Source organism: Ptychodera flava, chromosome 1 (assembly GCF_041260155.1).
Source record: "Ptychodera flava strain L36383 chromosome 1, AS_Pfla_20210202, whole genome shotgun sequence".
Classification (NCBI taxonomy): domain Eukaryota; kingdom Metazoa; phylum Hemichordata; class Enteropneusta; family Ptychoderidae; genus Ptychodera; species Ptychodera flava.
The window spans coordinates 50,212,398-50,239,809 of NC_091928.1; the positions used below are offsets into that span (position 1 = coordinate 50,212,398).

The window sequence follows — 27,412 nt, forward strand, 5'->3', positions numbered from 1 at the left end:
GAATTGATCTCTATATAACAAAAAAAATAAAAAAATTCAAACGAGACCGACAAGGTTTTGCTCAGAGAGAGAGAGAGAGAGAGAGAGAGAGAGAGAGAGAGAGAGAGAGAGAGAATGAGAATTTGATTAGGAGAATTTGATTTGTCCGGGAAGGTGTTTTAGCCATGCCTTTGACTTGAATCACAGTAACCCAAATATAAACCGATTTATATGTATTGCCGATGATAGATATATATTGTCGAACTAGTCACTTGTATAAATAAGAACAGGTAAACAAAGTTTTCAACATGGATAAACTTGCATTATTTTGAATCCTTTTATTTGTTTTTTTAATTTTACTTGGCTCAGTGAAATACGAAACCTATCTGTAGGCCAGGGTCGAGATTCGCAAAAATCAAATAAACAGTATGCAACCAAGTTAACAATGTAAAGCTTAACAGCTCACACAATTGACATGTAATATTAAAGTCCCGAAATTTACTAATAATGAAAAAAAGCCTCCTCCAAGAGATATTGAAAATTCGTATAATTCTTAGCAGTCCACATGTTCTGCAGCCATCAATCGGACAAGTCAAATTGGTTTCCGCGTGCCGTTCTAATTCTCCCCGCTGTTGCAGGACAGTCAAACTGAAAATCATCCTCTGCAAGTCCGGAGTCTTTACGAGCTGAACGGATGGCTTCCTTCGTGGCAAAGTACACAGATGATGCTAGGAAGAGTGATGGTTCCCCGATGCCCTGTGAAACAGGTCATTCTGAGTACGCATGTATTTAATACATTACATAATGCAGTAAAATTACATAGAAAGTAAATTGATCATCTCAACATACATGTTGAACGGCGGGACATATCGATCAACGAATATAGGACATTGACTGTTCCTAGGAAATTAGTTTGTGTTCATGTTTCATTTCATTTCCAGCTTTCAAGAATCCTCATCGATCAGCCGGTCACTTGAATTGATTTTTCAAATTTGAAACTTTATTAAGAAGAACTGGAAACAATTAACAGTTTCAGCAAAGCAGAAGCCTTGCAATAGTTTCGAATGTTTCATTTTATGATCAAGACACCCATTGTAATATGAAACTTTTCAGTTGTCCAGTATTTAAGATGGAAATACGCAACGTACATACAACATTACCCAACTAAGTCAATATTGTTAGAAATCAAAGTAATACGATAAAATGATGGTTTCATAATCTCGGTAATATCGAATAAAGCACAATATTTGATAAAAAATAAAATAAAGTGTCCCAGAAATATCGAGAAACCGAACTTTACCATTCCATCACAACAATACAGACAAATTTTCTTGACGCATCATTAAATTTCATGAGAACTGCCAGCTGGCCTAACATTGCACCATCGTTCTTTTCACTCTTTTGGAAAGAAGTGTTTGTAATATCGTGTTTTAATATCTCTCACATCTTATTATCAACGAGTAGGATGCTACGAGGAATGTGGAATTGTCTGCTCACTTCAAATTCGACAACGAACTTTGCTTTTATCCTCATTGATGTCATGTACATACCTGAACATTTTGCTGGTCGCTCAGTTTAGTGCGAAGACAATTTAATATGAGACTGATTGATCACGTGGAAATTTTCTACTTCAATAACTACTTGATTAATTGTTTGTTAGCTTGTTTGTTTGTTTTAGTCCATATACCTTCACCTCCACAACACTCCTAGTCAACATATCAGTCATGTTTATGTTTTTGTAATTAGCTATTTCACACTGAAGCTAGTTGAACCGGCAAATGGATGGCTAAGCGGACACATAAAGTATTTAGCATAATCAATGGTAACCCAGGTTGTCAATTACACTGTAATTAAGGATGGAGTACATCAGCTAGATATGTCCAAGGAAAACCCTTTTAGTTATATTCAAGCAGCTGTGACGTCAACCAGACCTGCCTTTCAACTATTTTGGCTACATAGTTCACGGTCATCCTGGGATAAAATTTCAACACAGCACAGTATGTTAACCTTTCCGAATAAAGTCTCACATCCGGGTATTAAATTAATTAAAAAATCAAGAGAGCGCACAACAGCAACAACAAAAAACAATTACATCACCATCTTTCATGTAAAAATCAAAATTTGATATATACTATTTGTGATGTGCTAATATTTGGTGATGAGAAATTGGCAATATATTGGGTTGATGCGGGTCAATAAGTTCAAGTCATCAGTCGGACAAGTAAAACTGATTTCCACAAGCCATTCTAATTCTCTTGGCTGTTGCAGGACAGTCCAACTGAAACTCATCCTCTGCAAGTCCGGAGTCTTTCCGAGCTGAACGGATAGCTTCCTTTGTGGCAAAGTACACAGATGACGCTAGGAAGAGTGGTGGTTCTCCGACTCCCTGTGGAGAGACATTGTCCTAATTATGTCTATGCGCTTCCGTGCACGTGGCTTTGTTCGTACCGCGGATCATTTGAATTCCGCGTTTGACCCATATACAACCTATAGCTATCGTGGGTCCTCAATGACTCCACTGAACGAAAAAAAAAGACGCCATCATGGACTGGACAGAAATTACAGGGGGATGTGGGTCGGTGTTTTTCGAAACACCGCTGCATCAAAAAAGTGACCCTTCAAAAGTTCTTGCACAAAAGTTTGTGACCCTCCCCTCTTTCGTGCATGAAAATAAGTGACCCTCCCCTGTCACTCAATACCCTGCTAACAATCCTCAATAGGTTCAAGTCTTCCCTTCTGACTTGCTATACTTTTGAAGTCCCCCTCCCAAAAGGAAGGCACAATGTGGCCGATATAATGCTTTTGTCCAAAAAGTATCAAATCATATGTGTGTGATAATTCATGTAAATGTACTTTGCTTGAAGTGGCAGGTAAAAAGTGCTTGTGTGTACAAGCGATGTATTTTTTAGATTTTCTCGATAATGTTGATTCACTCTACATGGTAGACAATGAGAAAACTATGATTGTGTATTTTCCAATATAAAACTAGCAATATCTGTTCATCTATAGACGTTTACTAACTGATATAAATGTACTTGATTAAAGACGTTTACTAACTGATATAAATGTACTTGATTAAAAATACTTGATTGTTTACATGTGCATTTGTGTACAAGAAATTGGATTTTGCAATTTCGCCGAAAATGTTGTCCCACTATACATCGTAGTCTATGAGGAAACTATGAATATTTTTTAAATACAAAACTAGCTAATTCTGTGTAATTATGTATGCTTAGTTATTGATATTAATGTACTTGATTAGAAGAGGGTAGTTACATGTGTATTTGTGTACAAGAAATTTGATTTTTGAATTTCGCCAAAAATGTTGATCCACTATACATTGTACGTGTGTATGCAAGAAATTTTATTTTGGAATTTAACCGAAATGTTGATCCACCATACATTGTAGGCTATGAGGAAACTACAAGTAACACATAGGTTATCTGCTCCTAAATTCTTATTCAAAGGTTGTTTGACCTGAAACTTCCAATTGTTACTGATGACACTATGCACTATTCTAAATAGTTTGTATTCTCTCAAATTCCTCAAAAATAAAAATGTACATACAGTAACATGAACGTTTGACACCGACTGATAAAGGATGTCAAATAAATTATCTCCCAAATCGTTATTGAAAGGTTACGTTGAAACTTTTAGTCATTATAGGCAGTGGTGCGAAATTAAGAGAAAATAGCTTCAGGTCATAAGGGCCTGCACCAAGCCAAAGCTTCAGGTCCTTACAGAAAACTGCCGGTCCTCAATAAATGCAGTTGTTAACGACCATTAAAGTAAACACTCTCTCGACTAATACTATGCTTTTGAATGTTGTAATATTTAATTTTTCATGTCCTTTTTTCAATACAAAATGACTATTGTTCACATAGATTGCAGAATAGTGTAAGTGAATGCATCATTCAGCTACATGATATGGAATCTGAAAAAGATCACAGCCCTCATCTTCCTCACTGCCATGCGCAACATTTATCAATGTTTTCCACCACGGGGGGGGGGGGGGGTGGCTATGGAACTAACAGAGAATTTGACTTTTTTATTTCTAGCCATGTCAAATCCCCACATTCGGACCATAAATGATGTCAAACACCCAGGGGCGGCGAATACAGGCTCATGCACTGACTACGTGTGGGTGATGAAAGTGAGACAGTTTGTCTCTCATGACAGTCTATGTGAGATGATGTTCTCTAAATGGCTGTGTAAAATTGTACACTACACCAGGGCATGTGATATTGTGATTTGAATATGGTTGGCGAGCTGAAAATCGTGAGTGGTAGAATATTGAGTGAATACCTTAGTACCCTGAAAACGGTCATGAGTAAGGGGAGTGTGTGAATAATTTTTTTTATGCAAACATTGATCACTACGTCTTTTTTAATTGTAAAAGCAGAAGGAAGAAAATACTTGGTATGTATTTTGATATGACGTATGGCTTACTTTCAAAATTTTTCAAAAAATAAATGTGCTTAAATGTGGCCTCTGTTGCATTCATGAAGAAACAGGTGAAGTTATACTTTTAATTAAAAGGACAAGTATCGTAACTTTTTTCTCGATTATAGAAATTGCAGACAACATGAATGGCACACGTCGCCACTCGCGGAAATGAATGCATATTTTCTGATTGAAAAGTTTTGACTGAGCGATTGCTGGGTCTCATCGCCTTTTAAAATGATTCTGAAAAGTTTGACAGACACTCTATACTGCTGGAAATGATCGCGACACGATCAGTTAATGATACCGTAAAATCTTAAAAGACGTAATTTTTTGCGATATTTAGGCGTACAGCCCAGGATGACGGTGAGTTTTGCATGCCTGTCGTAAAACGGTATACATGGAAACCATTTGAAGCCCTACTCTCGGCTTCTGAGAGTATACACGACGGATCGTGCAACTCGACAAAACTGTTATGATAAGGCCGCTATGTTTTATAAAATGTACACTTGTTATCACGTCGATATATATAGTGCTAACAGTCGGTTTTGTGAACTTTGGTTGAAGACCAAAGAGCAAGCAAGATGTACTAGTGGTCCAGAAACAAACGTAGCGAAACGTGAACTTGACTGTCGACTGCAGGTAGCACTATTGGGCTGTCGTGTAACATCTTATCCTTGTATTGGGCGTAGTTCAAAACCATGGAGGTAAAAAAATACCTCCATGTTCAAAACCAAATATTTTTAGGCAACAGCACTGTACTCGTAAGATGTTTTTGTCTCAAACTCTTCTATGAACCGTTTATGTTTTGAACGCGTCTACCAGGACACGAAGTGCGATCAATATCCCCTGTTGCCCCGCACTCCCACGGTGGAAAACATTGATAGGTGCATGACATTTAAGTCTGAATCAATATGATTCAAAGTTAGTCATTATCTGGATCTGTTACAGGTCTTGACGGAGAAATTTTCATCATCTATTCCAAATTCCAGTCGGTCATAAGGACCGACATGTTGCTAAAAACTTTCGACCCGACGAGAAATCTGTCGGTCTCGGACCGTCGGACCGACGTTAATTTCGCACACTGATTATAGGGGATAGTTATGCACAACAGAGGAGTTGGGTAAGTAGAAATCATGACAACTTAAATCTTTTGCCTCAACGTGGCTGCTTGGATCATCAATAAATTGTTTAATATACCGTAAAACTTGCTCCCGAGGGCGCACCGAAAATGGAAATGGGAGAAAATGAAAGTTCCAAAAGGGAATATTTCTTTGTTCATTGTTCCCTATTCTTCAATACGTGCACATGAAAGTTAAGCTTTGATACATGAAAAAAACTGACCCTCCCACATAGGCCTGCACAAAATTTTATGACCCTTCAAAAATGCTTGCGCTAAAAATGGCGACCCACCCCCTAAAACACCATCCCACCTCTGTATTTTCTGTCCAACCGCTAAGTGAAACTTACCTTGGAGGAGAATACCGCCGCTGGATTCTCAGAATTTTCCAAGAGATGAATGTTGAACTCTCTTGGAATGTGTTGTACGCGCGGTATGTCGTACATGCCAGGACCGCAGGTCAGTAATTCGCCTTTGTCAGACCAAATGAGTTCTTCTCTCATGAACAGACCATAGCCTTGCATGAAAGCTCCTTGGATCTAGAGACGATGTCAAGAGAGAAATCTCATTCAACTGAGAATGACACCTTTACGGTATCAGATTGTATTTGAACTGTAATATCCATATGTAGACCCTTAAAACTCGTGCAAAAAGAAATCTTTGGTGCCAGAAGATGTGATGTTGTGTATTAACATTTATAAATTAAAGGAAGACAGCTTTGTGTTTCCCTTGATAATAATCTGCGAGTAGTAAAATCTCGATAGTTTGTGACGGCACATTCCCTGTACATTTTAAGAAATCGATAACGATTACCGATGTCATGTGACAGAAAAAGAGTAGTAAGACCATTATTGTTTTACATTTCAATGAATTTTCGCCATCAATATATGTTTAATCGTTGCTGGTTCTCCATGTAGTAATTTGCATATGTTCCATAAAGGTACGTCCTTAAATGACATTAAATATGATTCGACCATTGCTTTGGCAAGTAACATCCATGTAATCACGATTACCGTAACAGTTTTCTTCCTTCTTAAACTGTTCGTTTTCTCTTATGTAGGGTTTATTATCGCGGAATTCACGGTCCCGGCATCCAAGCAGTTCTTGCAATTACATGATGACATGTTAAGTCATCTTGAGCGTCAATAGAATCTATTGAAGCTGAAGGTGACTCAAAAGGTGCATCTGATGTACCTTTCCATTAAGCCACTCTTGATATGATTTCTGAATCCGCCTCCAAACAGAATATGTTGACTGCTGTCTCTGACAGATATTGACACTGTAAGATTTATGAAGTATTATTTACATAAAAGGAGAATTGAAAAAAATAATTGGTACTGTCGTTTACCTGTCCCGTGTCGATAGCTGGGTTGATAGACCGCCCTGCATCCATGACAATGTCTGTATGTATCACCTTGTGTTCTCCGGTCAAACAATCAACTTCGACCTCGGAGCAGGCAACGCCGTATGTGAAGTATCTGTATGACTTTTCCCTTTTGGCCATATAATCAGGATGCAACACGTTGTCACTAACAAAGAGTATAACGTTCTGATACATTTAATGCTGTCTCTGAAATTACTATGTCGAGACTTACAAAGATTAACATGATGAATTCGCCAGAGATGAAGCTGACCTTTCGGTCTGGGCAGGGTGTGCACTTATCTCCGATACGGATACCACACAGGCCTTAATAAAATTGCGCCTGTGAGACGTAATATTTAAAACACAGTGAAAATGAAGCAATTGGTTTTAAGGTTACATACGCTGCGAAACAGAAAATTACAAACTTTGCTGAAACTTTCCTTAAGAAAACGTTCAGCATTCTCTTACATGATCAATTTAAAAAAAACAGGGGTCACCTGGCAAACGTATGGATAACAGAAACAAATTCTCTAAAACTGTCTATATTTTAAATTCAAAGGTACTGGTACGATGTGAGTTAACGTATTGAAAAAATTAAAATGTTCTGATATTTACGAACCAGACTGTGTTAGCTTAATTTGATCAACAGGCTTCAAAATAAATCCACAAAAGCAACAAAGCACACATGAACTGAATAATTTCTGTGACCAACAGCTGTCCCGAGGCATCTCCTTATATATGGCATTTTTATTGCTATGGCACTATCTTAATTGCGGTCATTTGTGCCAGTATAAAGTTGGTGTATAAGTTTGAAGGGTAAATCGTTTCTGGTATTGCACGAATGTATGTAGAAACATCTTACCCATAATATCCAACAGCTGACAGGTTCACAAAATTTGCATATGCTGCGTTGACCTTAATTGAGAGAGAGATTTAATTATTGAAGTTATTCACACTCCAATGCCGGTATGCATGTAACGTGAAATACAAGAATGAGAAGCAGTGCATGTTTAATTGAGAGTATGTCATGAATTTGAATTTGTTTGGAGGGGTTGTCCTGCGTGAAGTGCATGTATTACGTCAATTATAATGAAAAGTCAAGGTTATGGAAGTGCTTCGGTCGTCGTTGGATATTTATTGTCCCCGATGTGTAAATACGGTGTGTAATTAACAGTTCTGCTTATCCAATAGGTAGAAGAGAAATAACTGCAAAAATGAACAAACGAACATGAAACTAACTTACCCAGTCTTCCCATGTACCACTGGGGTTCTTTTCCTTGTATGGTTGCAGCCGTCTATTGATTTTCTCACAAGCAATCTAAAGCATGGAAAACAAGCCACAGAGATATTTAATAACCTTGGAAGTAAGACAATGGAATAAAACAAATGATGTTCATAAGAATACTTTTAAACCATCCTGATGTTTTCTCTGGAAGTGTAGCGTAAACATTGACAAAATGGAAATTTAAGTATTCCCACACTGCAAATATTTGACGTGGAGATATGAAGTCAGTGCCTTCTCATTAAGTACTCCTTAAGTCGAATCCTTAAATGGACTCTATGAGTGTGAAGTACTTCATCATCGATTTAGTCTTGCCTTAAAACATTGTTTTTTTATGATGAAGATGGGCTGCTACACAAGGAGATGATATCGCAAGGATTAAAACATCATGTGCATAACATGTGCATTATGTAAACTATTATACACGTGCAATTTATGCACATATATCTGGCTATTGAGTGTTTAAGCAAAAGTAGTATTGGGTAACATGTCAAGCACGCATGCCTTATAGTGTTCCACAACCGTCTTTCCATGATAATATGCATCTTCACCATTTGCATATGTGCATCACTCCCTTGACAGTTGACTGTGCACCACACCTATACCTCTTTGAATGACACGCTCGCAGAATTCAGGGCATTGAATTTAATGAACATGCTTTTTCAAAATCAATATTTCTTATCAAAGACTACATGAAAATCCCCATGCTATATATTTTCAAAAAGCAGAAGAGCTTAAGTTTAGTAAGCTAGTAATAGTGTACTCGAAGGATGAAATTTGAATATTTGAATATTTTGAGTAGAAAACCTCAATTTTGGTGTTTATAACAACAATCAATTTAAGACAAAAACTTTTTACAAGTTGTGCAATTTAACATCTCCTTTAAAACAAAAAATATATGTTAAAAATAAAAAGACAATTTTGGTTCGCACATGGAGGTAGTAGGAGCGCCATTGTTTGCATTATCTGTTCCGAGGAGTTGGAAGAATGAATTTCAAAAAAAAACCAAAAAAAAAACCAAAACAAAAAACCCCCCAAAACCCCCCAAAACAGGTGATCGAATTCTTGACAAGCTAAATTGAAATGACTCTTATTTAAAATGTAAGAACGTTTTTTGACAAACAAAATTGTCGTTTTGTTGTTGTATAGTATTTAAAACCATAATGACAAAACGTCACAAAATTGGACCCGGCCAGCGTGGGGTTCATTTTTTTGAATTTCGGAATCGGGAGAAAAATGAAACAAGAAAATCGAGTGTTTTGCACAAATTTGCTTAATTTACACCAGGTTTGACCCCAATTTACGACTGCTTCAGGTGATTTAACCAATAATTAATCTTGGGTAAACAATGAAAATTGAATGAACCTTTGCTATAAGGCGATTTTGAGCAAAATACGCTGTGTTATGTGAAACCCTACCTTAATACTATTTCTAATGTAAAGAAGGCAAGTACTCTCTGTATCACCAACAACCATCAAACCTTATTCAAAGTTGAAGATGTCCAGAAACTTACTTTGACGGCCATTCCGTTCAAATCAGTTCCTTGGCTTGCCGCAGTTACTGGTGCGTTGGGCACTGATGCTGTGCAGGTATCCGAGATGTGAATACGATCTACCGGGATGTCCAGGACAGTGCTGGCGATCTGTATCATCTTAGTGTATAAACCTTGACCCATTTCAATACCACCGTGACTGAGTAGAACTGAGCCATCGGTGTACACGTTGACCAGGGCACCTGACTACAACATGTACACGCATTATCATCAAATAAGGGTTGTACATAATTTATGAAAACGGAGGATGAAACAACTAGTACTTATACTGTAGGAAAAGCGCACAATAGGGAGTCGACATTACTCCAGTCCAGACGTTCGTGACTTACAGCATAACTTCAATTTGCTGTCGCCGATGTGATCGATAAAATGTAAGATGTAGAATTCTCTTGAACAGCTAGTGTGCTTCACTTGGCTTTTTTAACCCATATTCAAAGTCATATTCTTGCTCACCTGATTCAGTGAACTACCCTTTTTTCCGATTCCAAATTTGGTTGGAACGATGGAAAGTCCCTTCTTTCTCCCCTTATTTGTTCTGGATGGAAACAACGACAGAAGTTACGATGCTTAGCAAAAACCAACCCCAGATAACCTACTCTCGTGTCCAAACGAAAGGCTAATTTGCAAGCATATAATAATAATTGTGTTCACGTGGTTAACAACAGGTCTATTGCATAGTAATAAGCTTCACTAAATAATCAGATATTTGTCAGATTATACGTAGCAGATTTCCTTAACTTCGGCACCGTACTTTCGGGGTTACAGCACCAATTACAAAACTTCATTTAATATGCAAATGAGCCGTTTAATAACTTGAAACTTCTCAATCACTGCTCTCAGATCAACATCTTTACCGCGTTTCATCAAATTTAATGCTGTAATTTCAGAGTTATATCACTAAATTACAAAGCTCATTAAATATGCTAATGAGCAGATAATTGACTTACACACTCACACTATCATCATAATAGTCGCGCTAGCGGTTTACTGACTGCGCATGCGCATATTCATAATATACTATGCGAGTAACCGGAAGTGTACCCTTCTTTCATGGGCGCCGCCATGTTTGTTTTTTTTGAGTACTCGTAAATAAACAAATACGAAACAAATTACTATTATATAACATGCCATTTATAAAAGATACCTCTTTTTAGGCCAGGAAATGTTATTATGCATCTTGTCGCTGATACAAAATATCGTTAATATAGATAAAGGGAAAAAAACTGTCGTACATATGAACGGGGACATACGCAAAGCATGCTGGGATTGAATTTTAGAAAAGCGCCCCCTGTGTCAATAATTAGATTCAAAAATTGCCAGTTTTTAGGCGGAACGGCAACGCTAGTTTTCAGCTTGCAAGTGGAAGATGGGCAGTGCGGTTACCATTGCAATGATAATGATTGCATAATACTTCCCCTGTTTAACACAATAGGCTGTTATCATTGTAAAAATTGCCCATTTTTGTCCAAAACTTTCATGCGTTACAGACAATCTACACCTGCACTGCTGCAGGGTTTGACGTCGTGTACGTATGTGAACTGCTTTCTTCAGAGGGAAACTGGGAATAGTTGTTATATAAACATATTTCATATTGTGAAAGATAAGTAAAAAGATCCTACATCCGTTGACAACTATAGGCCAATTGCAATTGTAACAGCTATTTCGAAGACTTTGGAATTATGTATCTTACACAGGATTGGTTCATTTATAGAAACTAGCGCTCTTCAATTCGGCTTTAAAAGCAAACATTCTACTGACATGTGTATCTTTGTGCTTAAGGAAATTGCTGATTTGTATAAAAGGCAAAATTCGCCAGTTTTTCTGTGTTTCATGGATGCCACGAAAGCATTTGACAAGGTCAACCACTGGACTTTGTTTAGAAAATTGATCATTCGCAACATTCCATTGTTTATTATTCGTATTTTGCAGTACTGGTATAGTAATCGGCTGTTTTTCGTCCACTGGGCATCAGATGATTCCAATCCTTTTGAAGTTTCAAATGGCGTCCGACAGGGAAGTATTCTCTCACCAAAACTGTTTGCTATTTATGTTGACCAGTTAAGTAGTAAGCTACAGTCTGCTAGCGTAGGATGTTATTTAGCGAATCATATTATGAATCACTTATTTTATGCTGACGATCTGGCCTTGATTTGTCCATCTGTGAAAGCTTTACGAAAATTGATCAATAATTTGTGAACACTATGGTACCGAGCATGATATTCTCTTTCATACCGAGAAAACTGAGTGTATGGCTATTTTCCTGAAATCTTGGAAGCAGGATAGGATTCCTCATGTATATTTATTTGTATGGTAATTCTCTTAAATTTGTAAGTTCGAAGAAATATCTTGGCTACATTATGTCCTCTACTGGGATGGACGATGCAGATATGCAAAGACAGCTTCGTAGTTTTTATGCGAGAGCGAATTTTATTGTTCGTAACTTTGGCCAGTGCTCTCAGAAAGTAAAATGTGTCCTTTTTAAAAGTTTTTTTTTATATAGTGTTTATTGTTTGAACGTGTGGTGTAATTTTAGTGCTAAACTAATGTCAAAAGTGAGGATAGCTTATAATAATGCCTTGAGGTTGATTTTTGATCTGAAACGTGACGTCAGTATTAGTCACAATTTTGTGACCAAGAACATCTTTAATTTTGCTTCCCTAACCGCAGACTGCTGTTCGCATTTTGCAAGCGTCTGTCCGTGAGTGAAAAACCAAGTTATCCGTACCTGTGTAGAGTCTGATTCGTATTTTCATTCAGCTTTTTGGAAACATTGTAGAAAGGTTCTTTATTAAGTTCTTTGTTCTTTTTTAACTTCTGTATATTTTTTTGCATCTATTATATTATGGGCATTCATGGCCTGAAGTAAAGATTAATAAATAATAATAATAATTAACGTTTATGAAGTAACAATTAATTACATTTTATCATGAATCAATACAAATAACATTGCCAATCTTAACCACTGGCGCGACACCAAGGGCTGATCCCTATATAAAATTATTCTAAGATTGTCATAAGTGAAAAGATTTATGAATTTTTTTGCAGTATTTCTTGATATATGTCGACATTATCATTACTGTATGTCTCCATAGGAAACCATTATATGAAAAGACATGTTTCATAAATTCATTAATATGCAAGCCACACCAACCAAAATCTAATCAGTCCAAGCCATAAGCATATGGTACCTGTCCAGCAAATCTGACTTGAGTCCGTCCAGTCGTTCTTGAGTTATCGTCTAAACAGACAGACAGACAGACAGACAGACACAGACAGACAGACAAACAGATATCGCTGCGACGTTAGCTCACATATGCGAACACGTGAGCTAAAAAGAGAAGTCGCAAGAGTTACATTCGCTACATCAAATTGGTCGTAGATTGCGAAGCAGCCACACACGATTGAATGGTTCAGTCCAAGTTGGCATATAGAATCATTAGGGTTAGGGTGCAGGAGAGAGTAAATAGCCAAGGGAGTAGAGGAATACCCTTTAACTGGTGTCCAAAGGATTTTTTAAGTAGCCTGCATTCATGCCCTTGATATCCATGTTATTCAAAGCCTAAGCACGTAGCGAAAATATTCCGCCAGGTGTGAACTCATAAATATTCATGACAAAAAAGTATAAAGTAGTCCCCAGGGAACACAAGGTGTCATTCCTCACACAGCTTAGGATGGTTTCAGCTTCCATCCTTCATACCAGCAGTGCAACCTCAACGCCTGCCCAGGCATTTCAGCACAACGAGAAATCCAGACTCCAAAACCACCTCCAGTAGTCGCTACATGGCCGCACATGCGTTAACCTGGCAGAACAAAGTGTTGCCTGGCCCTCAGCTCCCCCTACTGTGCCACGTGCGTTTGCCGGTATGGCGTAAACCAACATTAGTGGGGATGTCCAACCCTCCGGTAAAGAAAGCGTTCAGGTACGTGTATTTTCAGACTGAGCCACGTATTGTGGATGGATTTTGTGTCAGACATTAGAGAGACCATGACAGCATGGATGTACATCCATGATTACAGTGACATAGCTCTTCATCATTATAATTTATGTTGGGCAGTACATGGGGTACTTATTTTAGTTACACAGCAAGCTACACTATTACAAGTTTAGCTCTTGAAGGGCACAGTTGTTCCAATATTTTCCTGCAAGAGAATTGTAAATGAATATAATTACGAGTTAATTAATGCAGTCTAAGAGTTTCTTACACCGTTTCTTACACAGTCCACAATTTTTCCCTCCTGAGGGATGGAATGTATATTAAGGTAGCATAATGCCCACCCTGTCTTCCTTGCGAGATAATGATGTAGTCCCTGTGAGGGACAGAATGTACATGTAAGGTGGCTGCATGCGATGCCCACCCTGTCTTCCCTGCGAGGGAATGATGTAGTCTCTGTGAGGGACGGAATGTATAGTAAGGTGGCTGCATGAATAATGCCCTACCTGTCTTCCCTGCGAGGGAATGGAAGATGTAGTGACTGTGGTCACGGCCACGGCTATATGGGGACGAATTTCTCCCTGCGGGGGATTGAATGTCTGGTAAGGTGATGCATGTGATGCTCACCGTTACAGTTTTCGGAGAGGAAACTTGTAGACATTTGAAGTGTGCTATTTTGAGACTGCCTTTCTGTGTATGTGCTTATAGATGCGGCTGCAACTGTCGCAGTTGCAGAAAAAAGTCTGAAAGCAGTTTGACGAGTTGCAGAAGTCTGCTAGTACATCTCAGCGACAGAGTTGAAGTGCTTTATCTGTTGTGTCAGTTCCTGAGGGAATTTTGTTGTTACAGTAATTTAAGTTTGCAGAAGATCATTAAAGTTTAAATGTTAAATAGGTTGTCATTTCTCAGTTGAGGTTCCCTTAGACAAGGGGGCGAATACCAAAATCCCTTGCCTTACGGCTGCCTTCCATTTGCAGGATCCTGTATAGGGTGCCCTCTGTAGATTTTAGGGCTCTTTGCCTAGTTTGGCATTCCAATCTGGAAGATGCAATATACAGTTGATCAGTGTTCGGCGTCGGATAACTTTTACCTGGGTAAAATAATCGCAATCATACCAATCCATAATCCAATGACAGTAGGTCGGAATTCGGAAGACAATAGTTGTAAACATAGACACAAAACAGCACAGAACAGACAGTAAATAGACGGTACACAAACAAAGTCATATTCATGAAAGAAAGATATATGGACCTCTGGCCAGAAGACCAAGAAGTGATGTCAGGTGTTTCGAAAATAGTAAGCGCATCCTGCCCCACATGTGGCACCCGTCATATATCAATCTATAAGTCACATAGGTAGTGGTCACTAACTAAGGCCCAATGTCACCGATGCCATCAGTGATCATTTGTAGAAGAGAGATATTGTATTTATCTACCAGCTTGCGATACCTGCCAAAAAAGCGTTTGAATGTAGAGACAAGTCTTGCTCTGGTGTAACCTCGATTTAATAGTTTGTAAGAGAGATGGCCATGTCTCTCTACAAAATCACCATATGAACTGCATGCTCTAGCATATCGAATAAGCTGGGAAATGTATACCCCATAAGCTGGTGAGAGTGGAATATTACTTATGAGGTGTGGAAAATTGATGATACTAAAGTTGAAATCATCTCTCTTGTCATAGAGCCTAGTAGAAAGGTGACCATTAGAGTCAAATTCAAGTAAAATGTCCAGATATGAAGCAGAAAAGGCCGTTTCTGTAGTTTCTTTAATCTACAATTCTGGAGGATAAATCATAGCGAGATATTTACTGAATTCAGAGTTATTCATAGAAATAACATCGTCTATGTATCTATATGTTAGATTGAAAGTTCGAGCTACAGAGACCTTTTTCTGTTAAATTAAGTTCTGGATAAATTCTGCCTCATATGAGAACAGAGAAATAAGTCTGCAAGCAAGGGAGCACAGTTAGTGCCAATAGGAATTCCTATACACTGTTGGAAAATGTGCCCTCCAAATTCTACAAATATGTTGTCGATGAGGAAAGACAAGCATACTGATAATGTCTTTCTCGGTATAAAACACTTTAGCATTAGTAGTATTTTTAACAAAATATGTAGAATTATACCCTAATACTACATATTTGTAACGGCGCGAACCGTTTTTGTAGAAAAATGCTTGGTTGATGATGTTTTTCAAGCGTTCTTTCAATTTATTATGTGGTATTGTGGTATACAATGTGGAAAAATCGAAAGTTTTAATAGATGTTATTTTTGAAACAGATCTTGATTTCAAATTTTCCAAGAGTTCCTTCGAATTTTTTTAATATCCACATTTGATTTATACCACTCCGAGAAAAGACAACATCACAGTATGCTTGAAGTCCCCGTTTAACAGTACAAAGAACAGAAGTCAGTATCTTCGATAACTCTGGTGTTGAACATTTTGAAGATCCTACGATAAACCTAGCTTTGTAAGGTGTTTTGTGGAGCTTTGGTATCCAGTATAAGCTAGGCAACTTATTATGGTCATCCTTTATTGTAACATTAAAATTATCCATAAATGACTTATGGTTTGCCAAAATTTCAGCTAGAGGGCGCCCCAGACATGGATCGGTCACGCGTGTTCCCACATAGAACCAGTTTTGGGCAGGATGGGTAAGTCTCCCCTAACGACTTGACCTTCAGAAACTTTAATTTGTTCATTGTAGAAGAAGTACATAATCATGTGCAACTTAGCATTTGTTGACTGAAAATCTGCCAGGTAATCCTATTTTAACTTTGGCTCTCCGAAGGGGTAAAAGTATCGGAGTTCGGAAATCCGTTAAAGGGCATGTTTAGAGGGGAGTGTTATGACCACCCATCCCCATCTCCTGTGACACGTCAGAAGAATTTGTCATGCAAATAATTAGGCAAGTTCATTGCATCCGCTATCTATGGCAGATTTATATCGGAGGATATATCAGTCGGGGTATGGTATAATTTCTTGAAATGATTTTTCAGTTTCTTTGTTTTTAAATTGATGTGAGGATGGGGAGAATTGAGGACGGGAGAATAAGGATTGGGAGGTTGAGATTTTATGGTAGACTAGGTTTCAGTAAAGGAATACATTGTGTTTAGTGTGAAGCAACGATGCTCGCATCCTATCCAATCCTTCATACAATGGGCAATATCATTGAGCGAAGTGATTAGGCTTTAAATATTACTTTATTTGTCATGTAAGGAACGTACCATTAGATCTTAGGACGTAGGGGCGGTCACAATCAGATTGTGAATATTTTGTTTTTACAATTATTGTAAATTTTCGAAAATCTTTTTTTTTCCGAAGTGGATCATAATACGCTAAAAAATTTTTCTAAGTAAACTCAGATTTACAATATTTTTCTGATTTTATTTTTTTTATTTTGCAAAAGAGTCTGCTGTTTTTTCCCTAACATTTTGCTTTGAAATGTTTTGTTTTTGACCACCCCCTCCCAAGATCTAATGGTCCATCCCCTAGCGTGAGGATAGGTATTGTAACCTGGGCAAGATGAGTACAGTAGTCACGAAAAATTCCAACATCACGTTGTATCACTGAACAATCTCTTTTAGGAATGGAGATTGATATGTTTCAGTGTCTATCATCAAAATGCCGGCAGCGTATAAAAGGAGATGCTGAATTTAGTTTGGTTAAAAGATGTATCTGTACTTCATAAGAAAGTCATGGCTTACCTGTTGAAGTCGCATACAGCCTGAAGTCTTTTCGTGAAACTGGTTTTTGCTTTACATGTTTCCCAGCATTCTCTAATCTTACTAACTTGAAGCTTTTGTCCACATATCGTGGTCTCGTCTTCGGACATAAAGTTGACTTCTCGTACCTTGAAAGAGATCAGTGCTTGCAATTTCAGTGCTTTATGAGGAAAAACAACAATTTGTCTGAAGGGCATTGTCGAAGGTTGACCTCAATACAGCCAACGTTGGCACAATGTAGTACAACGTGGCCGTGGCGAACTACAAGAGTTTCCCTAGCGTTGTATTGTATCCCTTATCCTAACCCTAACTATTTCCTATGTTACCAATGGTGGATATTATGTCATTTTTAAAGATGTCATTTGTAAAACATACCTGTAGGTAAGGGTTTCATAGAAACCTGACTATAGCAGCTTCGATTAAGAGTTCATGATGGTATTACTTTAATGTAAAATCTCTGCGTTTGAGCATCAAATCATTCACATACTTTGAATTCTGGTAGTCCACAGCGGGCAGCAACCTTGCTGAGTACATTTTCGAATATCATCATCCCCTGTGGCATGCCAAATCCTCTCATAGCTGTATTCGAAGGCAAGTTTGTTTTGCAAGCATAACCTTTGATCTTGACTCGGGGAACGCTGTAAACGCTTGTCATGTCATTCATGCTCACGGAAATAATCTGTAGGTAATAAAGCGATAGCGTGTTGGTGAGTATTTAAGTAATACCCCCTCCCCCCTCCTCGCACTCGCCTATACACAAGATTTATTGACAACGCGCGGCACATAGCAACATTTTAACATTTTGTGTTTACGGTGTTTAAAGTAATTTCCCCAGTTTTAGCATGATAAAAGGAGAAAGCAGAATCTAACGTTGTGCAATCACCGCCGAATCAAAATTCATTGCCCGGGACCGAGCATTGTTGACGGGAAACATACATAGCACACGAACTTGGCTTTGGCAGTGCGAGCGACGCAGACGACAAAACGTGACAGCGCTGTTGTTTGCGAAGCGTAAGCCAAATGCTATAATAAGGTAGTTCTAAAAACAATGTTCTAAACACACTACTCATGTAATTATTGCCATATCCATGTAGTTATTTGTCGAGATGTAACTTAATATATTTAAGATATTAGAATGTTCGATTCGTATATGCAACATGACTTGAAACCATGATTTAACACTTGCCCTATGTGAAACATCTGTAGAGTGTCCGCAATTGAAGAACATGTTGATGTCGAGCGCTACCAGGCGACCACCCGAAGAGAACCCAGCCTTGTATTTGCACAGGACAGGGTGCCTCCCTCCAGATATTCTCATGTCAACCTCACGGTCTAACACGCACCTCACCGGCTTCCTTGTCCTAATTTGAAAGAGCGCGGATGATTTGAGTGAAATAGACAATTCTTATAACTCGATTAATAATGTACATTTTAGTTACACTACAATGAAGTCTTTATAGACCACAGTTCCGTGTGGTACGATACACGGCGGCAGCGGCCGCAGTGTATCGAACCACACGCAACTGTGCCATGGACAGCAAAGAAGCCTAATGTTGATGCAAATTTACTGAACTTCACGGTACCGATGTTTGAAAATCGAATGCATTTTCCTAATGTGGTGTATTGTGCTTGAAAAACCCAATCGTCGTAAAAATACACTCATTTGTTTTACCTTAAAATAGTCAATCATCAAAAAATTCAAAGCAAATTAAGAAAAAATGCACATCAAAAGTGAAAGACTAAACTTTTGCTCAAACTTTCCTTACGGCATCTTTCAACCTTTATCTTTAAAAATCATGAATAAAATCATCCAGGGGGGGGGGGGGAGTCATCTTGCTAACTTTGGTACAAGAGAAATAAATTACAGACAATTTACCGATATTTGAAATTCAAAATGGCCACCATCCCTGTGTAACTCCATGATAAAGGATACAATTTTCGATTTTCGAGTAACTATTTTCCTTACATCAAAAGCTTCAAAATAAGTCTCCACAAGTTGAAGACCAGAAAAGAATTGTAGGGGATTGAGAGTCCAAATATCTGTTCCCGGGGCGCATTCTACCCCAAACAGTAAGTTTAATTCGCCAAAATCAAAACATCAGCTCGACTATTGTTTGCTCAGTACGGTAATGTCTTATTATATAGCACATATGACAATCATGCACCTTTCAATCATTGGTTGCTAAAGATGAATAGAGTGGTTTAAAGTAACCAGTTTCCATTGATTTCTTAAGATTTAATTGCACTGTAGCACATACTTCCCTTATGTTTAAGGAGGAATGCGCTTCGCGGACTGGTATTGGGACTGTTAACTTGTTTTAATGAGTTTTTGTCTGACGCTTGTAGGGGCTAATTTAAAAGTTCTTGGTGTAAGAAAAAATCACTGTCTGAAATTTTGGAATATTGGAAACATTATTTTTCCCCACAGAGTTGAGATAGGGAGAGTGGCAATTTTGAACTTGAAATACCGGTAAATATTAGTGTTTCTTTAGCATCAAACTTTGCATGGTGATCCCCAAAATATTATTCTTGACCTGGCAAGAGAACATTTGAAGCTTTAATGGAGGACGGATTATGCAAATGTTTATCTTTCACTTTCAGAGCCTGGTATGTAAGACATCTACAACTTGACCTTAGTAAAGAGGTTTTGACGATTGTGTTATGTAGCTATTTTCAATGTTTCATTCCCAAGTCGATGTGAGTTTCACTGTCTACTATACGCTCGGAATCGTCCAACTATTCGTGAAAAGTTGCATGCCATGCAATACCCACAGAGGAAGGATTTCCTAATAAGATAACAATTGCTAAAACTGGGAGAAGATCCTCACTTATATGCTGCGACTGCGCAGGTGGCAGCTGTAGGAGTTGATCTGTAATTCTTTCCTCCAAATCCTCCGCCAATGCGTGCAGTTTGACACCTTATCTTATTAGCTGGATATCTGAGTACACGTGATATGGTTTTCTGTAAAAAATATAAAGATATCGTAACAAATCGGAAAAGAATAAATGCTTTTGTTGCATCATGGACGTCAAGATGAAAAGTCATACAGATTATGATGAAACAAGGCTACATTTTGTTGGGCTACGATAAAATGAAATTCAACATAAGACAACCTCGTTTCGATTAATGTGTATATACTTTTTCTTGTATGTATTGTATGGTGATCTATAGGGAATAAAGTTTGGTTAGTCTATTACGTAAAATTGTGGTTGAGTATAAATGTTATTGATGAGTCACAGTAAAGGAACAAAGTCGCTATTTTTGACCTTTTGTGATACTAAGAACACATGAAATACTTGCATAAAGTCACCCCTTGTACAAAATGACGGCGGCAAATAACTGCAAAAGTCTCAAAAATTACCCTTTGCTGAATGCAAACAGATGACTTCGTTTGTGACCCCTAGACAAAATTGATTTTTCCAATTCACACTTACTTTCCTGTGACAAGTAAGCATTGCCACGATATAAGGGAAAGCTGCTACACTTCTATATTAGAGGCACCACTAATTAAGATTTAAGAATTTATTTTGAGTATTACTCATCCAACAGGCGAACCCAATTGGCATGTTGACAGTTTACGTCATTGTTCTCTCATTAATATGCAAAAATAAATATTTGTCCATATTTTTAGATTACGCTTTTGATAATTACGCATGCAAGAATGACGAGAACACATCTTAGTAGGCCACTGCTAGTTAACAATGAATACTAAAAGGCATATACAAGACTCAAGAGTACAAGCTGCAAAAACATCCATGCATGCAACATTGAACATTCAAGCAGCAGTGTCCGATGTCGCGATGTCCAGCTATATTTAGTAGCAAACCTGCAATCCTGAACATCGCCATTACAGGATGAGGTACCCATAACCCACTACCCAAATGGAGCAATGAAGAGTGAAATGCCTTTGACAATGAGTCCGTTACTCTGGATCTACCGGGTCTCGAACTCACCATTCTCTGATAGTGAGTCCGGTACCCTAACCACTGCCTCAAGGTGCCCCCGTGTCATTATAAAAGCTTGCATGAAGTCCGATCCTCATTTTACTATGTATGTTCAACCATGCATTGTAAGAAGTGTGCAAGGAACTTGATTTTTGGTTCAGACTAAAATGTTTCACTTAATGTTTAATCATGTCTGGCCGCAAGCAGATTTCAGGTTGTTCACAATTGACCAGAATTTAAGCATGTTTCAAGAAATCAAACAACACAAACTACTCACCATATTATATAAAGTTCATGAAAATAGCTAAAAGTGAGCGACTTTGTTCCTTTCAAAAGGAAACACACACACCCATTCGAAGAACATTGCCTCCACGTAATAAAAAAGAATGGACTTTGCTGATAATTTTACGTACTGAAACGCTATACTGGTCTTGCGTTGAAGCGATCACGTGGAGACTTTGATCTCCCAAGTCAGGAATGACGATACAACGATGTGTTTCCATGTAGAAATGCTCCTGTCCACCAAGTCTCACTTCTCCCTCGATGACATTGTCAGATGACGCAAAACCCTCCTCAAGGCTAGGACCATGATGCATTTCTTGCATTGGCTCAAAGAAGGAATGTTTCTCGATTGCTTCCTGAACGGAATATATAGAAGTAAGAGATAAACATGATGAGGATGGGTATCTATATTAAGATGCCATGACACACACACACACACACATAGATATATAGATATAGCGACTATGTAAATTTGCTTTTCTATGTTCTCAAAAGTATGTAATGAAAATATCAATACTATACCTCGATGGTAATGATGGCTTCAAGGTCTTCATATTCTACTTTGACCAGTTTTGCAGCTCGGGTCGCCAACTCTTTAGTCTCGGCGACAACGGCAGCAATGACCTGCCCAACACAGTGTACCTGTTGGGAGATAATGTTTAGGTAAAGCGGGTAACACAATGTGAGTTTCACTCAATCGCTGTACATCTTCATCTTTCAAGTTGATCTTGAATATAAGCAATATTTGTTTTACAATTTTTAGTCTAGTCATCAGAGACAAACCACATTTAACACTTTCGGAAGTCTTTTGTCACTTGTAATACTGAATTATTCTGAAAATTATTATAACATCATTCAAATATATGTGTTTACATTGTAAATGTTATTTAGTAAATTCATTACCGTATTTGTTGCAAAAATTTCTTCGTCTTCACCCACATCTAATAACACATTTTTGCCTGGGATATCACTAGCGTCAACAAGGCACACGACACCTTCAAGTGTTAATGCTTCTGTTGCGTCAACAGACCTGCGTATGTGGGATAAAATGAATGAAAACCTTCTGTAAAATAAAAACACAAGTCTTTTCAAGATATGAGGAGTTCTCATTTGAAGCGATCTGCTTATCTTGAAAACATACAATTCGAAAGTTCAGGAGAAAGTTCCGAGAAATTCTTACGAAATAGCGAAGAATAAAATCCTAAAATAGGAACATGAACTTCAGTTAACATTCGTATAATCCTAAACGAGTGTATCTAAAAAAACTACAAAGCAAAAAAATTGGGATACATTACAAAATCTTGGCATGGGCTTTCTTGCTGGTTACTAGGCACATGGCAAGCTCGTCTGTGAAGGAAAACGTACAAACAATTAAAGTGTAATGATGCCAGATCTGAAATATCGCTAATTGGATGAAATTCCATGCTTACAATTGCCAATATTCACCAATCTTTGTAGAAAGCAGATTTCTTTCATGGAAAACACAAAAAAATATATATTTGCCATACTTATTTATCAATGTGGAAGTTGAGGAATGTAACCCTCTGAGCGAAAGGAGCTACATTTTTAAATTGTAACCCTCTTAAGAATGACCCAATATCGCATGTTCCTGTGTCGTATAAGCATGAGTGTCATTCGTGTAGCGTCAGGCACGAGACAAAGTCGAGTGTCTGACGGAGCGCAGATGACGCGAATGCTGATACGACGCAAGGAACAGGCGATATTGGGTAATAACCGATTTATCATTTAGCCATGTCCAGAATCATACTAATACTTACGAAAAACCTTAAACTTTGAGGCTTTACTTTATTACGCCTTGCGCATAAATATATAAATATTTGTGTGAACAGGTTTCATTCATAATTTTTAAGCTCACCAAGAAGTCAACATCACGCATGACATCGCTGCAAGTCCTCCATATCTCAATAAACCTCAAGAAGAAAGACACCGGGATTCAAAATCGTCTTACGGGGGGAAATATGCTATTACAATTGTAACCGATCAAAACTGTCCTTTGCTTTAAATCTTCCCTGATTTCGATCGTGCTCGATCGTCGTACTGCACGGAGAGGGACCGCCATTTCTTTTGTTTACACCGACAGTTGCCATGATAACAGGTATATACTGGGTTGGATTGAAATTTGACAAGTGAAATTTGTCTTCATGTCGGCAACTCGGTACCCTTGCTTATAAGGCTGGACTTATCTGCATCGATTATTATGAATAGCTTTTCTGCAAGACAAAGGTTGTAAAAGTTTTGTAAAGTTCTTGTATTTTTAGGGAAGCTCTAGCAAACATTCTGCCGTTCGCACGGCTCGGTCTACCTCCGAGCAGTGGCGTGCGCCAGGCGTGACAACGATATCACGCGCGCGACAATATATATATATATATATATATATATATATATATATATATATATATATATATATATATATATATATATATATATATATATATACATAAACAGATTACTTCATGTACAAGTAATGGCATCCTGCAATCCTCAGATAAAAGTGAAACGATTACTAGCTTGACACTCTTACATATATGATTGGAAGGAACCATTCTATTTTTAGGTGGTGTAAAAATTCGATAAAAAATATTTGTTTTGGTGGCGACATTTTGAAACCCACTCAGAGCGTTTGTTTAACAGTGTAGATTTGTCATCATTGATAATGTGCAGCTTTTCTGATATACAAAGATTACATCGCTTGCTTATGTTAGAGTAGCTCGATGCTTTATCAATAATTGACCACGAAATGTCAAAGACTTGGCCCTTATTTCTTAAGTTCCATACAAATTTTGACAGCTCGTTATCGTTTTTGTATCTCTCGTTCCGGAACGATTTCATATGATTAGTGTAGCGCGTCTTGAAGGTGTTATCAGTGAGGCCGATGTAAACCCTCTCTACGTTGTCATCCGTTGATACTTTGGCCTTGTAAACCACGCCTTTGAGTTCACAGTTACCCTTCAGGGGGCATGCCGACCTAACCCTGCAATTACAATCAGCTGGTTGGTCCTTACGCTGATCTCCGGTGATTACCCTCTTATTATGCGATTTGATTATAGATACTTGCCATATTCTGCATACAGCTATAACTCATTTTGATTGTGTTCCTGTTGAAGATCTTGTGAAGTTTAGACCCCCATGGAAAATGTTTGTCAACAAGTTGAAGAAATTTCCTGTCGATATTAGTTTCCACGTTCTTGCTGAAGGGATGGGTTGAACCACGTGATTTGACGTTTCCTGTTATTGTTTTCTCCTCGCTGATTGGTTGGTGTTGACGAATTCAATCTGTTCGGTGTATCCGCTTGCCTTTAGCGCCGTATTGTAGATATTGTTGAGATCTCAACAATAAGTGTATCTTTGCTAAATACAATACGGCGCTAAAGGCATATACAATCTATAATATATAGACTTACCTGATTTTAAAGGGATATCATCAATGAAAACTGCTTCTCCAGTAGCTTGTTGCTTAGATGAAACGTGTCCTAAGGGATCCCCGACTCCTCCAAACGCCTTTCCCTATTGGTAAGCAATGAAACATTTGATCTATTAGCGATAGGATTACAATGCAAACGTTATCAAACTTATAGCGATGTATTATATTCTAACTTACTGCATTATATTACCATAATCGTCACAATGTATTGTTTGGCTTCTTGGAGTGTTTGAGAAAAATAATTGCTTGATAACATAAGCAGTGAGGTATGATGTAGCTTCATGCGATATTGCGAAAGTTTGGCACACCACAGTAACTTAAAATGCTTATTTGATGCAAACTTTATTTACAATTGTTAAAAAACCGTATGTGTTTCGGTACATTAACTGCCACAGACAGTTTAGATGTAATTAAGTAGGTGTATGCTGGGACGAAATTTATCTGTTACTGGTATCAAAAACGTTTTGCATGTAATCACAATCATATACTATCTTCAATGCCCACATAGCCAATTTAAAACGATATATTTAAGCGTTAAAAAAACTCTGTCTTAAACAACTTAAACAACTTTGGAAAGTTACCGCTGACGTCAGAACACCCGCCGTTTCACTTCTTTGGAACCATAAGGATCTCTTTGATGTGGTTGTTTTAACATCGGCATTTCTTTCCTCATTAACAGCGAGGTAAAATTTGCACAGAAAGCTTTTTATCATGGTTACACCATATGAAGTGGATTTAAGGAGCTTGTCAATTTCAGCGAGAACATCTTCCATAAGGTCACAGGTCCATGATCTGAAACAAGATATCATAGACAAAGAAACTTTTAAATCATAGGGATATTAAGTGTCGGAAGTGTACATTTATAACTCAATATAACAGACGTAAAAATTTCCCTCTGAAGATAATATTTTGAATTTTTCAAATTTATATTATCTCGGCATACCAATATTACTTTTACTAATTTATACGCTACCATCGTGTACATAGTATTGAAGTCAATACTTTTAGATATCAAGAGCGACATAATGGCTTATGGTGTGTGATAAGTGTACTGTCTGTGACATGTGCATTCAAAAAGAATTCAAAGTACCTTCCTTTACACATGCTAGATACACTGCTACAGACGACAGGAGTTTCCTTAATACCACCAATACATAGGGTAAAATCTTGAACGACGTCTGACCCATTGTTGAAAGTGACCGTCATTCCAGCATTAAAAACATCGTTAGTGTCACGACGATGAGGGATATTCGTCTGGTATCCATGGATATACTGTTCCTGCAAACGAGGTAAGTGTTACAAACTACAAACGATCCAATCATTTTAAAAAGTAGACAGGTATTATTAGCCGTTAAACAAACGTATTTTCCTACCTCAGCAGGCTTTGGCAACGTGACATGTACAAGTACTTCATCGACTTTCAGACGAGCCTTCTCTAAGTTCAGAAAGTCCTGCAGCGTTTCTTGCTTCTGTCCTGCAAAGTAAATCGTTTTCACAGTAATATACGTCTTAAGGTAAAATGTGCTTCGGGTTCCGTTTCGGAGAAACCTATTCTGCTAGTAGTAATCAACTTAAAGAGACATAGGTATATTTGTTTACTGTAATTTAGCGGCTTCGAATTTTTCAAAGGTAACGGCATTGACTTGCATTGATCTTTGACAATGATAATTGCTTACCATTCTGAGAGCAAATAGTTACGTAACATCTTGAAGCAATTAACAATGGTAGGACATCAGACAACCTTGAGGCTGATACGATATGTCCGCCAAGAGTCTGAAAATACAAGTGAGTAAATGAACGTTGAACTTTGCAATGTTATTCTTAAATAACTTCCTTGAAACGTTTGTCACAAACTCTAACAAATACTTTAAGGGATCGCAATGTACGGTACGCCTGCACGAAGGGAATTGGCTTGTGGCGTGACAGTGTGACATAGCGATTCTCTCTTGGTACAAACAGACACCAGATGTATACTAAATGTGCTCACGTAGATAACAGCAGGTTCATTACATAGTATTACGCTTCATAGGACAATCAGATATCTGTCAGATCATTATATGTAGCAGGTTTCATCAACTTTCGCACAGTAAACTTAGAGTTAAATCACTAATTACTAAACTTCATTTAATATGCAAATGAACTGTATATTAACTTAACACTGCTCAATTCTAAATGGAACACTAAGATGTCCATCGGCTCAACATCTTTAGCACGTTTCATCAATTTAATGCTGTAATTTCGGAGTAATATCGCTATTACAAAATTCATTCAATATTCAAATGAACCAATAATTAACTTCACACTACTAAATGCGTCACAACACAGTCAGGTATCTGTCTGATCAGT

At 37.8% G+C, this 27,412-nt stretch overlaps 1 protein-coding gene across 1 annotated transcript in view; it reads right to left on the reverse strand.

Annotated features, from left to right (window-relative positions):
• Window positions 1–957: 957 nt before the first annotated feature.
• LOC139145418 (xanthine dehydrogenase/oxidase-like) overlaps window positions 958–27,412 on the reverse strand; it is a 38,776-nt gene continuing 12,321 nt past the window's right edge. The window contains exons 10-29 of the mRNA XM_070716589.1: window positions 26,743–26,839; window positions 26,440–26,540; window positions 26,157–26,344; window positions 25,648–25,858; window positions 25,047–25,149; window positions 22,920–22,971; window positions 22,528–22,654; window positions 22,147–22,266; window positions 21,756–21,980; window positions 20,226–20,359; window positions 18,584–18,758; window positions 17,885–18,076; window positions 17,380–17,525; window positions 10,193–10,274; window positions 9,701–9,925; window positions 8,149–8,223; window positions 7,768–7,820; window positions 6,891–7,071; window positions 5,893–6,081; window positions 958–2,365 (exon numbers count right to left, since the gene is read on the reverse strand). Of these exons, the coding sequence (XP_070572690.1) occupies window positions 2,189–2,365; window positions 5,893–6,081; window positions 6,891–7,071; window positions 7,768–7,820; window positions 8,149–8,223; window positions 9,701–9,925; window positions 10,193–10,274; window positions 17,380–17,525; window positions 17,885–18,076; window positions 18,584–18,758; window positions 20,226–20,359; window positions 21,756–21,980; window positions 22,147–22,266; window positions 22,528–22,654; window positions 22,920–22,971; window positions 25,047–25,149; window positions 25,648–25,858; window positions 26,157–26,344; window positions 26,440–26,540; window positions 26,743–26,839 (2,853 nt within the window). The 3' untranslated portion in view covers window positions 958–2,188. The remainder of the gene's footprint in view (window positions 2,366–5,892; window positions 6,082–6,890; window positions 7,072–7,767; window positions 7,821–8,148; window positions 8,224–9,700; window positions 9,926–10,192; window positions 10,275–17,379; window positions 17,526–17,884; window positions 18,077–18,583; window positions 18,759–20,225; window positions 20,360–21,755; window positions 21,981–22,146; window positions 22,267–22,527; window positions 22,655–22,919; window positions 22,972–25,046; window positions 25,150–25,647; window positions 25,859–26,156; window positions 26,345–26,439; window positions 26,541–26,742; window positions 26,840–27,412) is intronic.